Below are 13,183 nucleotides of genomic sequence, written 5' to 3' on the forward strand. Positions count from 1 at the left end.
GGCCTAGTAAGGAGATGATCCTTACATCTATGAGAGGTCAATTAGAAATAATGAAAAAGAATGAGGAGCGTATTGAGGATAAAAAGAGAAGAAGAGATGAGTTAGAAAGCCAATTGTCATCCTGGATGCTTGTATGTGAAAAACCCTAATCTAATGTGTGTATTGAGGATGATGATGATGATGATTTTGAGCAACCAAGAGAGTGTGAGGATCCTATTGGTGAGCATTTGAGTGTTGGTGAAGGAGTTGACAATGAATAGAGTGTTATCAACTCGGCTCATTAAGGTTCCGAGCCAATCTCAAATTCGTATCGAGCCTTATCAAACCGAGTTTTGACCGAACCGAGCTCAAATAGTTTACGAATAGTCCAGTCTCATTATTACCCCTACTCAAGACCTCTAGTAGCTTACAAGCTAACGAACTAAACTACTAAGGTCAAATAGTGTCATACGACTCATCACCGTTAGCCCGCTACCCGCCTACCCCTGGACCCTAAACCCCCCCCCCCAAAAAAAAAAAAAAAAAAAAAAAAAAAAAAACCACGCTGAACCTAAGCGACAGATTGAATAACGGAAAAAAAAATACGAAGAACAACAACAAAACTTCTCTCTCTTGGATATTTTGAATAAACCTGACGGAAAATTGGAACCAGCACTGCCACCGTCCACCGCACGTCCGGCGTCCCGACGTTCGCACACCCGCACTCCAGGTAAGTTGAATATTGTTTTGCAAGGTTTTAATTTTTTATTCTACACTAGTTGTTGGTTGATTTTGTGGTTAAACTAGGGCCCTAGACAAGGCATAAAAAGGCATAGTGATGTCTACGAAAGCAGGAGCAGCGCCATCTACATATTCTCCTTCAACCCAAAAGAAGAAACCTCAAAAACCCACCTTCAATCACTCTAATGCCGTTCGTTCTGATGGTCGTGGCTTTTACCAGTGTAGACCTGCTTGTAATTACCCTCTCTTTCCTTTTTCTATTCATCAATTATTTCTACTTTATGTTCAATTTCATGTTTTTGATTTTTGGACCTTGGGTTATTCATCGTATTGCATGTTGTGTTTGTTATTCGTTTTGGGTATGAAGTCATACTTGTTTTCTGTCTTTTCTTGCTAATTACTTCTGGGTTTTTGAAGTGAATTTTGTATAATTTTTCTTTTGCATTAGATTGGAGAATTAGACAAATTGGCAAAAATGTTGATTGAAATTTACACAGAAAGTTGGTAAAGAATGCCCCCGATTATGAAATTACTCTTTTATTACTTGAATGCTCATTGCTCAATGAGATATGTTCATCGTATGTACGAGACTAATTGAACCTTCTGCCCTAAAGAACTTTATCATAAGCGAGGGGAAATTTTGCGAAGAATTACCATTTAAATGATGAGTTTTGGAAACAGCTACCATTTGAATTTTTTTATTTGAAACAACTACCACAAAAACAAAAAAAGTTTGAGTAGCACTACCTTGACAACTATTCCGGCGAGAATCTTTAGCCCCACGAATTACACTTTCTCTACTAAAATCCCACCTGAATTGACGCATGTACTCTAGATTGGATATAAAGATTAATTGCCCCCAAAACCCTCAATTTTAGAAATCCCCAATTTCAATTTTTTTCCCCAAAAACCCTAATTTGAAGATTCAATTGAGAAATTATGTCAATTAAAATGGGTAATGAGACATACATTACCTTGACTTGAGTTCGCCTAACAATTTATCTTCTTCTCTTGCTTGGAATTGAAAACAATCAAGATATTAGGGTTTTAAATTTTTCAAACAAAGACAAAAGGGGGCAAACGAAGTTTATCAGTTAAATCTAGAGGAGAGAGAAAGAATTTTAGGAGGGAAAGTGTAATTCGTGGGGCCCACTGTCGGAGATTCTTGCCGGAATAATTGTCAAGGTAGTGCTACTCAAACTTTTTTTTTATTTTTGTGGTAGTTGTTTCAATTTTTTTTTTTTAAATGGTAGTTTCGAAAATCTGTCATTTAAATGGTAGTTATTCGCAAAATTACCTAAGCTGGGGATAGTGAAGTATGAAATTGACATAGGCCTTCGAAATTGTGACTCTGGTTACTTACTCAAATCTTCCTCTTATTTTGCAGACTTGAGGACTGGGGCTGTCAATGCTGCTGGTGGTTCTGCATATGCAGAATTTGGCAACACCAAGGTCATTGTGTCTGTGTAAGTTCTGCATGTAGACAACATTTTCTTTCTAAAATAAGAAACCTCAATATTAGATGTTAGTGTCATCAGTTCCATGTAATCATGTATGTGGTTAAATGTGATTTATGTTTGTTCTCCCCCCCCGGGTAGATATTTTTTTTGTTACATAGTCTGTAAATTGGTCATCATTGCAATGAAGCGACTGGCCAGATATTCAATTATAAATAACTAGTAATTTACATACTATAAAACTTAAAAAAATGGAACTAAGAAAAATAAATTAGTTCTTGGGTTATGAAGAGTTGTAGTAAATAAATAATACTTGTTGTAAGACTGGTAATTACTCTTGCATGGATTTCTTTTTCCTAGTTAAGGAGAGTGGGACTGATGATTCATTGGTTTGTACAATGTATATTGCTATGTTGTTAATCATTAATGGATTTAACTAAATTGGTATGATCATTGGTTTGCAGAAGTTATAATCCTGAAAGCGTAACAGTTTCTGTTGGTCAATACTTGTGTACACTTTTCTGGTTTATACTGCATACTGGCACCAGTCAAGCCTCTGGGTCACCATTAAGGTCTCAGGTCTGTGGATAATGAGCCACAAGGAAATATCCCCAGCCAATAGAACCTCTCCCCAGTCCATGCATTGAGTGGGAGTACTCAGGGTTTGGAGGTGTGGAATCAAAGAACTTCAAGAATCTATAGTAAAAAAAATAATTAGGGAAATTGCTTTTGTTATTGGGACACATAGGAAAGAAAAGTTGACTGGCTACTTGCAAGGAGAAATTAGATGGCAGTGTTGCCTTATTAAGTGTTGAGGGTTTAGAAACATATGAGAAAGGGTTGGTTTATGCTATTTTAGTAGAATCATTCGAACTGGTCACTGTTGGTAATTATTGTGTGCAATGTATTCAGGAGCTAAGTGTATCTATGAGTGCTACTGTAAGTTGGATTTTTGGAGCATGATTTGAGATGATGTGGAGCGCTTCTTCTATGAAAGACATTTAAAGTGTTAAAGCCGGCACAGAGAGTATATTAAAGCTGAGAATTTTACTGTATTAGGAGCTGGTGGAAGTTGGTATATATCATTGATGCTAGATGCTACTGATTAAAATTTAGAAGTGGTTTCTATAATGGAGAGGAAAGTGATTATCTTGTTTTTGACTGAAATAATCTTAAATTCTTTGGAAGTGTAGGTGAAGTATTTCTGTTACGGTGACCAACCTCTATTGCTTGGAATGACTTCAGAATCTTTGCATCAACATGTCTAAGAAATAGGTTGCAAAGATGTTGTGGCATATGTTTTCCATGATTGTTTAGTATGGACTAAAATATAGGATCCTTTTAGATATTTAGAAGAGGTAAATTGTAGTATTAAAGTGCAGGCTACAAGTCGAAGGGAGGATGGAGACTTGGAGAGTAATATGGTGAAGAAGTGAAGAAATGAAAATATCGAAGCATAATAGAGTTTTGAATAGTTTGAAAATTGATGTATTAATGAACACCAAGGATTAAAGTTAAATGTAAATGAAGAATCTTTTTGAACAGGAAAGATTGTTTATTCATTTTGGAGAAAGCCAGGATGCTTCAACTGTTAGAGACAGCCCTTCTCTTTACTGGTTTATTCTTGTTGATTAAATATTTACCAGTTGTGATCTGAGTATATTTGAGCAACATCATTTTGTTCTTTCTATGGCACTTTAGGTTTTCCCACCAGTAGCAGGTAGGAAGCTAAAAAAATTGGCTAGCATCTTGGCTTTCTAGCTTCAACAATTTGCTTTAAAAAATATATGCATATTTCCACTTACAATATTATGAATGTGAAAGTTTTACGCTTAATTTGATACTTAATCTGATAAGGTTTATTTTATGGAACTCCCCCCCTCCCCCCCCCCCCCCCCCCCTTTTTTTTTTTTTTTTTTTTTCTTAGAACATTATATCTTTGCCATTAAAGATTTCATATAGCTGACTTTTGCTAGTGTTATGGGTTGGCTTGGCTTTGCTTCATATACATTATACTATTATAGTGTTACGTGATATTTATAACCTTTACAAGTTATCATAGCTACATTGTCATCATCTGTGATTACAAATTTGTTATAATGTCTAACCTTATGTATACTGTCGATGTACCCCATGCTTTTGATCGATACTGTTGATCTTTTTTTTTTTCTTGTTAGTACCGAGTTCTGGACAATGAAAGACCTAGCCTGCTTTTCTATATTTCTTTTTTTGACTTGAAAAGTGTGCATCTGAGGTTTACATGTGGCTAGGGACTAACGTGCAGGAAGCTACAAGTTTGATTGAATGATTGGTTCACTATATGAGTTATAATTGATTGTGGTTTAAGTAATCCTTTTGGTTAGCTTAGTGTTTGTTCTTGTTGGACAGAATTGTATTATAGCCTTATAAGCCCCTAGAGGGTTGTAACCTTCTTTCAGGTGGGTCTGAACAAGCAGTTTAGGCCATAAAGTTGTCTGATATTTAGAAAAAGGAAATTTCTTCTCTGGAATTTGGGATGCAGCATTCAAATCTGCTTTTGAAGAGTTTTTGAGTTACCCTGAAAATAGGCTAGTTTCTTTCAAGTTCTTGACATCAAAGTTGCAGGAAATTGACTTCCATATATTTGGAGCCATCTTCATCTGTAATATTACAAGTGGCATGCTTATCTTTGGCTTAGAGAATAAAAAGAGACAATGCTGAAGGATTTGATCAACCAATACTTTGACCTCTCTACAGAAACCATTGTCAGCCTTGCTAGACTAGATGTCTTCATTTTAGCACATGTCTTGTGGATATCACCCTTCTATCAGTTCCATTGCAAATAGTCATTCTTGCTGTGATAAAGTTAAAAAAAAAAATTTAGTGTCCAAACTGGGAAAATACTTTCTAGCCATGAACCAAACACGTCCAATTGAAACCTGAGTTTCTACCTCTATCATGGTGACCTACCTATTGATCTAAAAATTTTATCATCTTCCCAGTTGTTTGGAATTTTACCTGGAGTTGATAACTTCATACCAATGCTTTGAGCTCCATTCCAAGACACTATGCTGCCTCTCTTGCTTCCTATATTGCATATTTTATCCAGTGAAAATCCATTTGATGAAGTCTTGCTCAATTTTATCTATTTTCCTAGCTAGGTTAATTGACTACTATCATTAAGTATATAGGCAAACTGGAATTTGATTGAGCTGGGTTCACCCCCTTTTCACATTTAAATTTCTGTGCTGCAAGTTCCTCTCAGAAATTTGGTAATTGAATTGAACCATGTTAGTTTGATTGGAATTTGTTGCTTGTAATCCTATGTTCGCATGGTAAACTTTCTACCTTGTTATCCATTTGTATTATTGGACACATCTCCAGTAGGGAGTTGTGGTTTCCCAGATATAGCCAGAAAAGTTTGAAACGAGAACTGTGGCAACAAGGCCAACAACATTCCAGTGTCCTTCCAATGTTACAGCTTATGAGTTTGAGCTGTTGCATAGACTGCTTCTGAAATCTGAATAACCTGTTGAAAACTTTAACAAATAGTAAGCATATTGTTATTGGTTCGTAAAATTAACATAAATTTCGTTGCAGTACAAGTATTTTAGTAGTAGTAGGTGGCATAGATGTTGTAGCAACAGTGGTTGGAAGTGCTTTATCTTGTATTTTAACCACAGGATTCTCTGTTGGTAACTGCAGTTAATTGATTTTACTTTGGTGTTATTGTTGTCGGAAATTCCATGAGCGTTGGCTACTTAAATGGTTCAAGTATTCTTTCTTGAAATCCAACTAGAGAGTTTTGTGATTTCTTCAGCAAGTCCTTTTACTTTCGTACGCGGGTTTTTTATTTTAATTTCAGACCATTAGTGTCTGTGAACTGTAAGCCTTTGTAGCATACAATTGTTTATGTATTATATATTTGGTGGGTAACAATTTCATGCATTTTTGTTACTTCAGATTTGGACCAAGAGAAAGTAAGAAGGCAATGATGTACAGTAATGTTGGCCGGCTAAATTGCAGTGTCAGCTATACACCTTTTGCTACCCAAATTCGTGGACAGGTACATAATTTTCTTAAGCACCAAATAGGTGATCTATTCTCTTTGTGCTATGTTGTATTGCTCATGAAGTTTTTCTGCATAATGTATGTGCAATTACTCTTTTTAGGGCTCTGAACACAAAGAGTTTTCCTCAGTGCTCCATAAAGCTTTAGAGGGTGCAATATTACTGGAATCATTCCCCAAGACAACCGTTGATGTCTTTGCATTAGTAATGGAATCTGGTGGAAGTAAGTTGCCTGCACATATAATATAAGTTTCTGGATATATGGTAAAAAGCTCAATGTTAACTGAAATGCAATGACATTAAATGATTTTTGGAATGATGGATCTTTTCAGCTAAAATTGTCATTAACTCTTTTTAGCCGTGCTCTGCAATTCTGTTTTGATTGTAAGATAGATGTTTACATGAATCTAGTTCCAGTTACCTTTGGTGATTGTCATATACTCATATGCTGTTTCGGTAGGTGTGGAAAGAGTCAACTCAGTTTCTGTAACAACACTAGGGCATAATTAGATATTTTAAGATACCTATTCTAGATTGGAGTGATGGGGAGAGGATTGAAAGGAACACAATTGTTCCAATGTGTGTTACTTCCTTCGTTTTCTTTTAAATGCATCGTGATGTGCGGAGTTTAGGAGAGTAATCTAATACTGCGAGTGGGTAAACAATTTATTACAGTAAAAGTAAGATGGGGGGACCATGAAAGAAAAAGTATGTGAGAGAGTAGATATTTTTATTATTTAAGTGGGGACCATGGGAGAGAGAAATGATAAAATAAATTAAGTGGGGTTTATAGTAAGAGAAAGAAATGATTAAGTATAGTATAAAATTACCAAATATAGAACTGATGCATTTAAAAAAAAACACTCATAAACAGAAAGTGATGGAGGGAGTAAATCATTTTAAACCCTAATTTGATTGATGTGGATCCTAATATTAAAAGTTGAAACTAATCAAACTCTCACTTCTGATATTTTAATTAGGGTTTTGACTTCTTAAACTACCCCTAATCTAAATAATCAAGTAGTTATCCTGATTCACCCTCAAAATTATTATTAAAGGTTTGTGTATCACTTTTGAAACACAGTAAATTCCACAAAGGAAAATCTCAAGTTATCTGCAAAAAATGAAAATAAAAAGTAATACAATGACCCTTTATATAAGGGTCATTTGGCTAACATAAACCTGAATATAATCAAAATCTTAAATCTTTATTATTTTAAGTTATCTCACAGCCATACCAGTGATGGGTTGGGAAAATGTCACAACTCACAAGGAATTCCAGACATAGGGATTTCCCGACTCTAGCAACCTGTTTTGCTTCATTAGGATAGTTCTACTAGGATCACCGAAAGGGCAATATTGTTTTGATTTGTGTGTCTTTGATGGTTCTCTCCTTACCCTTCCACCCTCTTATATCTATATTCTTTCTTTCTATAAATTTCTCTACCTATGTCAGTTGATTGATCCTTCCAACCAACCTTTTGCTGTTGGGTTCCTTTACCCAGATAATAAATGGGTAATTAACTACCTCTACAATCCTCGAGTACCTGGTTGTGACTTGTCCTGCAGCCATGCTCTATACCTCTTTGTACTATTGTCCCCACCATCTGGTCCATAATGCCATAGCCCTTCCGCTGACCCCTTCACTGCCTGTGCTACCTCTCCCTTGTAGCTGCAACTACTTTACTATACCTGGATCTTTACTAGTATCACTATTGCTGGTCTGTCACTTTTGATAATGGTTTGATGGCAAACTCCACTATCACAAATTTTTACTCCGGGGATTATGTTGGTGGTAGAAATCAGAAACCTTGACAACATATTATAGATCTAAACAGGATATAATTACCAAATTAGTTGATTACTCTCCCCACATCTACCTTATAAATCTTGTAATAAATCTACAATGGGGAAACCTTTTAGTTGATGGAAATGGGTGAGGGGGGAAGGAGGATGTTGGTGGTTGGTGGGGGAGGCCTTCAGAATTTCCTAAGTAATCAAATTATGTGATTATATAATCCCAAACCTTAATCTTCTTGTTTTTCTCTTATCCTTCTGTGAATTCAATGGTCTAGCTAGAAAAATATTCTAATCTTGGGAGCAAAAGTTTGTTCCTTTAAAGATTGCTATCCAAACATTTCCTTTTTTCATTGGTAGTTTCTGGAGGTAGACTTTATGACAGAATAAAAAAAAAAAAAAAAAAAAAAAAAATCTTCCTTAATATTTTATACTTCTGATTTTTAGGTGAGAAAAGGAGAGGGGGGGGGGATTTGGTTGGAATATGTGCTTTCATTTTGAATGATTTAGTAACACATTTACTGTTTACTGCCAACATAAAAGAGAGATTAATTTATGCGTCATTTTACATTACATATTTCGCGTTTGCCCCTTGTTTAGCTTTCATGAACATGTCTCCAGGTGATCTCCCGGTTATCATATCATGTGCCAGTCTTGCTCTAGCTGATGCGGGGATCATGATGTATGATATGGTTGCTGCAGTTTCTCTGGTATGCTTCTCTACCAAAAATAATTTCCTCACTGACTTGCCTTTTGGAATGCAAGAAGAATAATATTGGCCTCTATGTTGAAATCCATTTCCTGCTATCTGTCTATCATCTTTTGTATATATGCTCAAAATTTCTAAATTTAGGAATGAAACTCAATCACTAATTGAATCCATTAATATGGATTTAATGACCAAACCTTTGTTGTGCATTGTCATCTCTGCTTTTGTTGTGTATTGACATCCTGTTTGTTTTTCTTCTTAATACAGCCCTAGCTAGCCTAATCCATCCACATGATGTCATTGTGGTTGATCGGCCTCACAAATATTTCTACCTTGTTGAACACTAAATTCCGGGTTTGCCAAAATCCTTCTGATAGCTTTTGAAAAGTTTAGGAATCCACAATTTCCAATTCCATATCCATCTCTATTTCATGCATGCCTTGGCCATTGTTCTGTGCTCATCTAACTAAGAATTTGGAATTACATGGAAAAAAAAAATTCTTTATACAGACAATCTGATGACCATCTGCCAAACCACCCGGTTTTTTTTTTTTTATTTTTGAAAAAGACCTTAAAGTCATTGGAAATTAAAAAAGAAACTCCCACGGTCCCCTATTGTGTTCTATGGCCCATTTCTCCTAATGTCCAGATCAAACTTTTCCATACAAGAATTCAAAAAATTATGAATAGAAATGCACCTAATACATTAAAGTCAAATCTCAAGAAAATTTTCACATTTATAAGCATAATCAGGCAAGGATATGGTAATCTAAGAACGTCTCTTGCAATTTGGATTTTCCAGATTTTTGTTATAGTTGAGGACTTGAGATATTAGCTATGTTATTCGGACTAGGCTTGCATTGTCCTACATTAGTATGTGTCCAAGTATCAGGCACAACCTTTTATGAAAATTTTGCTTGATTTTGGTCCAATCACAAATTGTATAACTATCATACATTCATACCCTCATCTGATTATTGTCTGAGTCGGGTACTTGAGTTAAAATAACTAAATAAGTAGTCAGCATTCCGTAGGATCAAGAGTAAGGGTTTCATCAAGTGCAACTTCCTACTCCTTGTGTGTTATGCCTTCATAACTCACACGGGATGTATGTTTTGTGTTCCAAAGGTGAAAATAAATTTATCCTCAATTGCAGTATGCAAATGGGAGTCAATATTCTGAGGATGATAGAGTTTGGCTATAGAGGTTGTTTGACATTGATGAACTCAGGTATTAGATTTAAACTTGCTATTGGATTTTATAAGTAGGGGCTTTGGGTTACCCATTCATGTTGGGATCCCTGGGTAGAGATGTTGGAGGTCTGTGGGCGCTATGCATATAAATGTTTTGACGTGGTGAGTGGAATAACTACTGTGTGTGCTCTAAGTTACCATTTGTTGATGAGGCTTGTCGATGCTAGCAATCATATATGATTGTGTCTGGGAGCATAAATATGTATTATGAACTGCTGAAATATTAGGTGAGCTTGAAAGATTTGAGACAACAAGACAATGCCTTATGATTTTGGTAGATTCTCCAATGAAACTTTTTTGCCTCAACTTTGATAACACAGACAGATGTCAAAGAGTGGCGTGATAACTGTGGTCTTTGCAGTCGAATCACGAGAAGAGCTAAAATTACTGTAAGAACAGAATAAATGTTTTTGTAAACTTCTCTAGTATGGTTGTGATTTAATTATTTCAATTTCTTTGTCCTCTTATCTCTAGTGGTTTTCGGGATTATTGTGCAAGCACATAAAGAAAATGTTCCTGTTGCTTAAATGCCAACTATATTGGCTTTCTTCTGTCCAGCTGGTGTAGGAATTTGAGTTTGTTCTCAATTAGATATTGTGCCTCTGCTGGTCAATGCTATTTATTTTCAATGATATTTCTTCATCTATATGAGGTAATGGCACAGGAAAGACTGTAAGGGCTAGGAAACCTCAACAACAAAGAGGGACTCAACCTTCTAGGTTTGTACTACTTCCTAGGTCTCTGAGGTACTTAATGCGACTGAGAGAAAATTTGCAGTTGCTTTGATTAATTTTCTAGTTACCCTGCTTGCATTTAAGGGGTGAGACTGGTTCTATTTAACTTTCCCTCGCACAGATCAGACAATTAGACAGATATGTTGTGCCCATGAGGTATTCATTGATTAAATGTTTTGACATCACTTGGCAGATTTTGTATAGTTTGAGAAGCTATGTTAGGAAGGTCTTAAAGTGAAGTTCTTTATGCATAGTCAGATTCTTTATAATCTCTCTGTCAGCAATGCTTTTGGGCGCACATTTAGGTGAAGTTCTATTATGCGCCACCTGCCATTGATGGAGAGTAAAAAAATTTAAGTGCTAGCTTTATTGTTTTGGATGGGGGATATGTTCCTGCCATATCTCAAAGGAGCTCACATACCCATGTTCATTTTATTCCAAGCTCTTGATAAAGCTTCTGTAAAGTCCTGCTGCTCCTTCAACTAGTAATAAAACTCGTAACTGATTCCCAATTGCAATAGCACCTCCAATTTTGATTAGAGTTGTTCGCCTTGAATCAATGTAATATCAAAATCAAGTTAAAAAAAATGAATGAACAGAATAATGCCTCACTTAACATGATACACCAAGGCACCACAATTGATAAATCACATTATTATGATTGAACGAAATCAATTTACAGAGAATCAAAGAACAAGCAATTATTGCAAAGACAAAAAAGTTGCTAAGTCAGAGGAACTCAACTAAGCAATTTACCGAATTTTGCGAAGAAGTAACTTTTGCCTCTCCAAGTTTTTGATTCTCTTGGATTAGTAGTATTGGTGTATTTGGGAATTATAACGTTTTGCACAATCTGCAGAAAATGAGTTGTATTATTTGAAATTTAGGTTTCCTCAAGTATTCTTATGATATTATCTCACTTTTGTAGTCATCTCTTGGGCCAAATCTCATCATTGATCCTCTTCTAGAGGAGGAATGCTGCCAAGATGGAAGCTTAATGTTTACCTACATGCCTTCTCGTTCTGAGGTCACACAGTTGGCTATTACTGGAGAATGGACAACCCCAAAGATTCATGAGGTATAACAGAGTTTTATTTTTGGGATATCGTCTTTCCATTTGTGTATATTGATGTCTCATTACTGAATCTATATCTGTTGCCTTGTAAATTTTTGGACGTACTGTCAGTGTTAAGCTTGAATCAAACCAGATCATTAGCCTGAACTTGACATTTCCTGTTAGCTGTTCCCTCTAATTCTCATGTTTTGTCCGTTTATCATCTGTTTTTACTCTATGAATTAACTGCTCTTCATAACTCATAAAGCACTTGGAAGCGATTCTATGAAGTTTGAGTTGCTACATATCTGATACTGCCAGTAGTTGAACAATACCAGTAATTACTGTGTTGGCTGTTCTCACTAATTGTCTGTTCAGGTTATTTCAAGTATGCTGTTAGTGTAGTGAAATGTGAATTTACGAAGTCCTAATTTTTCAAATTTGAACCAGGGAATGGAGCTCTGTGTAGATGCCTCTAAGAAGCTTGCTGATATCATGAGATCGTGCCTGAAAGAAGCTGATTCTCCTTCGAATGAGTAATTTGAAACATTTGCATGTTATCACACCCCCCCCCCCCCCCCAATTATTTTTCAGCAAAAAAAACTTTCTTTTCCATTCAGATATTTCTTCTACCCAAACCATGAACTTTTTTTTTTTTCGTCTTGATGGTAGGAATTTCACTGTAGGATTTTCCCCAATTTTGTCATACTATCTATTCCTCTGTATATACCATACTTTCAACTGGTTTATTTTTAAGGAAAAATTGACATTTATAACCGGCCAAAGCATTATGTATCAGATTTACTACCCATTTTAAAAAATATTTTATATTACTAACACCCAAAATCACATAATTAAAATATCACTACTACCTAACGAAATCCGTTAAGGTTCTGTTAAGTTTAATTAAAATAAAAAAAAAATTTCAAAAAAAATTAACCCAACCACCCTCCCCTCAACTGCCACCCCTTCTCTCCCCCCTACCGGTGGCCGGCGCCCAGAGCTTCGGCCGACGCTGGCGCGAACCCACTCCCCCACCCCTATGCAGCCACTGAACCCCCCTTTTCTCGCTGCCCCGACCCCCACCCCGAATTGAATTACTTCCAGTAATTCAATTAATTTCGGCGTTTTCGACCTCGGTTCCTAGCACTGAAGTGTCAAAAATGGATCGAAGAGCCATTGAAGTGATTTGATAGAAGATTTTGATTGAAATTAAATCACAATTGAAGCAATTAGGGTTTTGAAAAGGGGGGAAATTTTTGTGCGGCGATGTGATTTACGGTTGACGAAGATGGAGTCCAAACATTATATTGCATCAATGGGGGCATTCATCTTGTATCAATAGCAGCAACGTGTATTCAGCTTCAATTGATGGTGGTGCGGGGCTGCTAGTGGAGCGAAGCTTCTTCC

General features: G+C 36.1%; 1 protein-coding gene across 1 annotated transcript; it reads left to right on the forward strand.

Annotated features, from left to right (window-relative positions):
* Window positions 1-253: 253 nt before the first annotated feature.
* On the forward strand, window positions 254-12,546 carry LOC110724951 (exosome complex component RRP41-like). The gene is made up of 8 exons (XM_021904433.1): window positions 254-709; window positions 787-953; window positions 2,108-2,186; window positions 6,120-6,222; window positions 6,329-6,449; window positions 8,645-8,733; window positions 11,648-11,797; window positions 12,224-12,546. The coding sequence occupies exons 2-8, from the start codon at window positions 818-820 to the stop codon at window positions 12,311-12,313; spliced, it is 768 nt and encodes a 255-aa protein (XP_021760125.1). The 5' UTR covers window positions 254-709; window positions 787-817; the 3' UTR covers window positions 12,314-12,546.
* The last annotated feature ends 637 nt before the right edge of the window (window positions 12,547-13,183 follow it).

Source organism: Chenopodium quinoa, unplaced genomic scaffold (genome assembly GCF_001683475.1).
Source record: "Chenopodium quinoa cultivar QQ74 unplaced genomic scaffold, ASM168347v1, whole genome shotgun sequence".
In the NCBI taxonomy this organism is placed as follows: Eukaryota; Viridiplantae; Streptophyta; class Magnoliopsida; order Caryophyllales; family Amaranthaceae; genus Chenopodium; species Chenopodium quinoa.

What these genes read in the sequence shown, in the direction of transcription:
- LOC110724951 (XM_021904433.1), top strand. Translation starts at nt 818, where the DNA reads ATGTCTACGAAAGCAGGAGCAGCGCCATCTACATATTCTCCTTCAACC. An exon ending in TTACCAGTGTAGACCTGCTT is followed by an intron (nt 954 to 2,107) that starts GTAATTACCCTC and finishes CTTATTTTGCAG; the next exon opens with ACTTGAGGACTGGGGCTGTC. An exon ending in TGGTTGCTGCAGTTTCTCTG is followed by an intron (nt 8,734 to 11,647) that starts GTATGCTTCTCT and finishes TCACTTTTGTAG; the next exon opens with TCATCTCTTGGGCCAAATCT.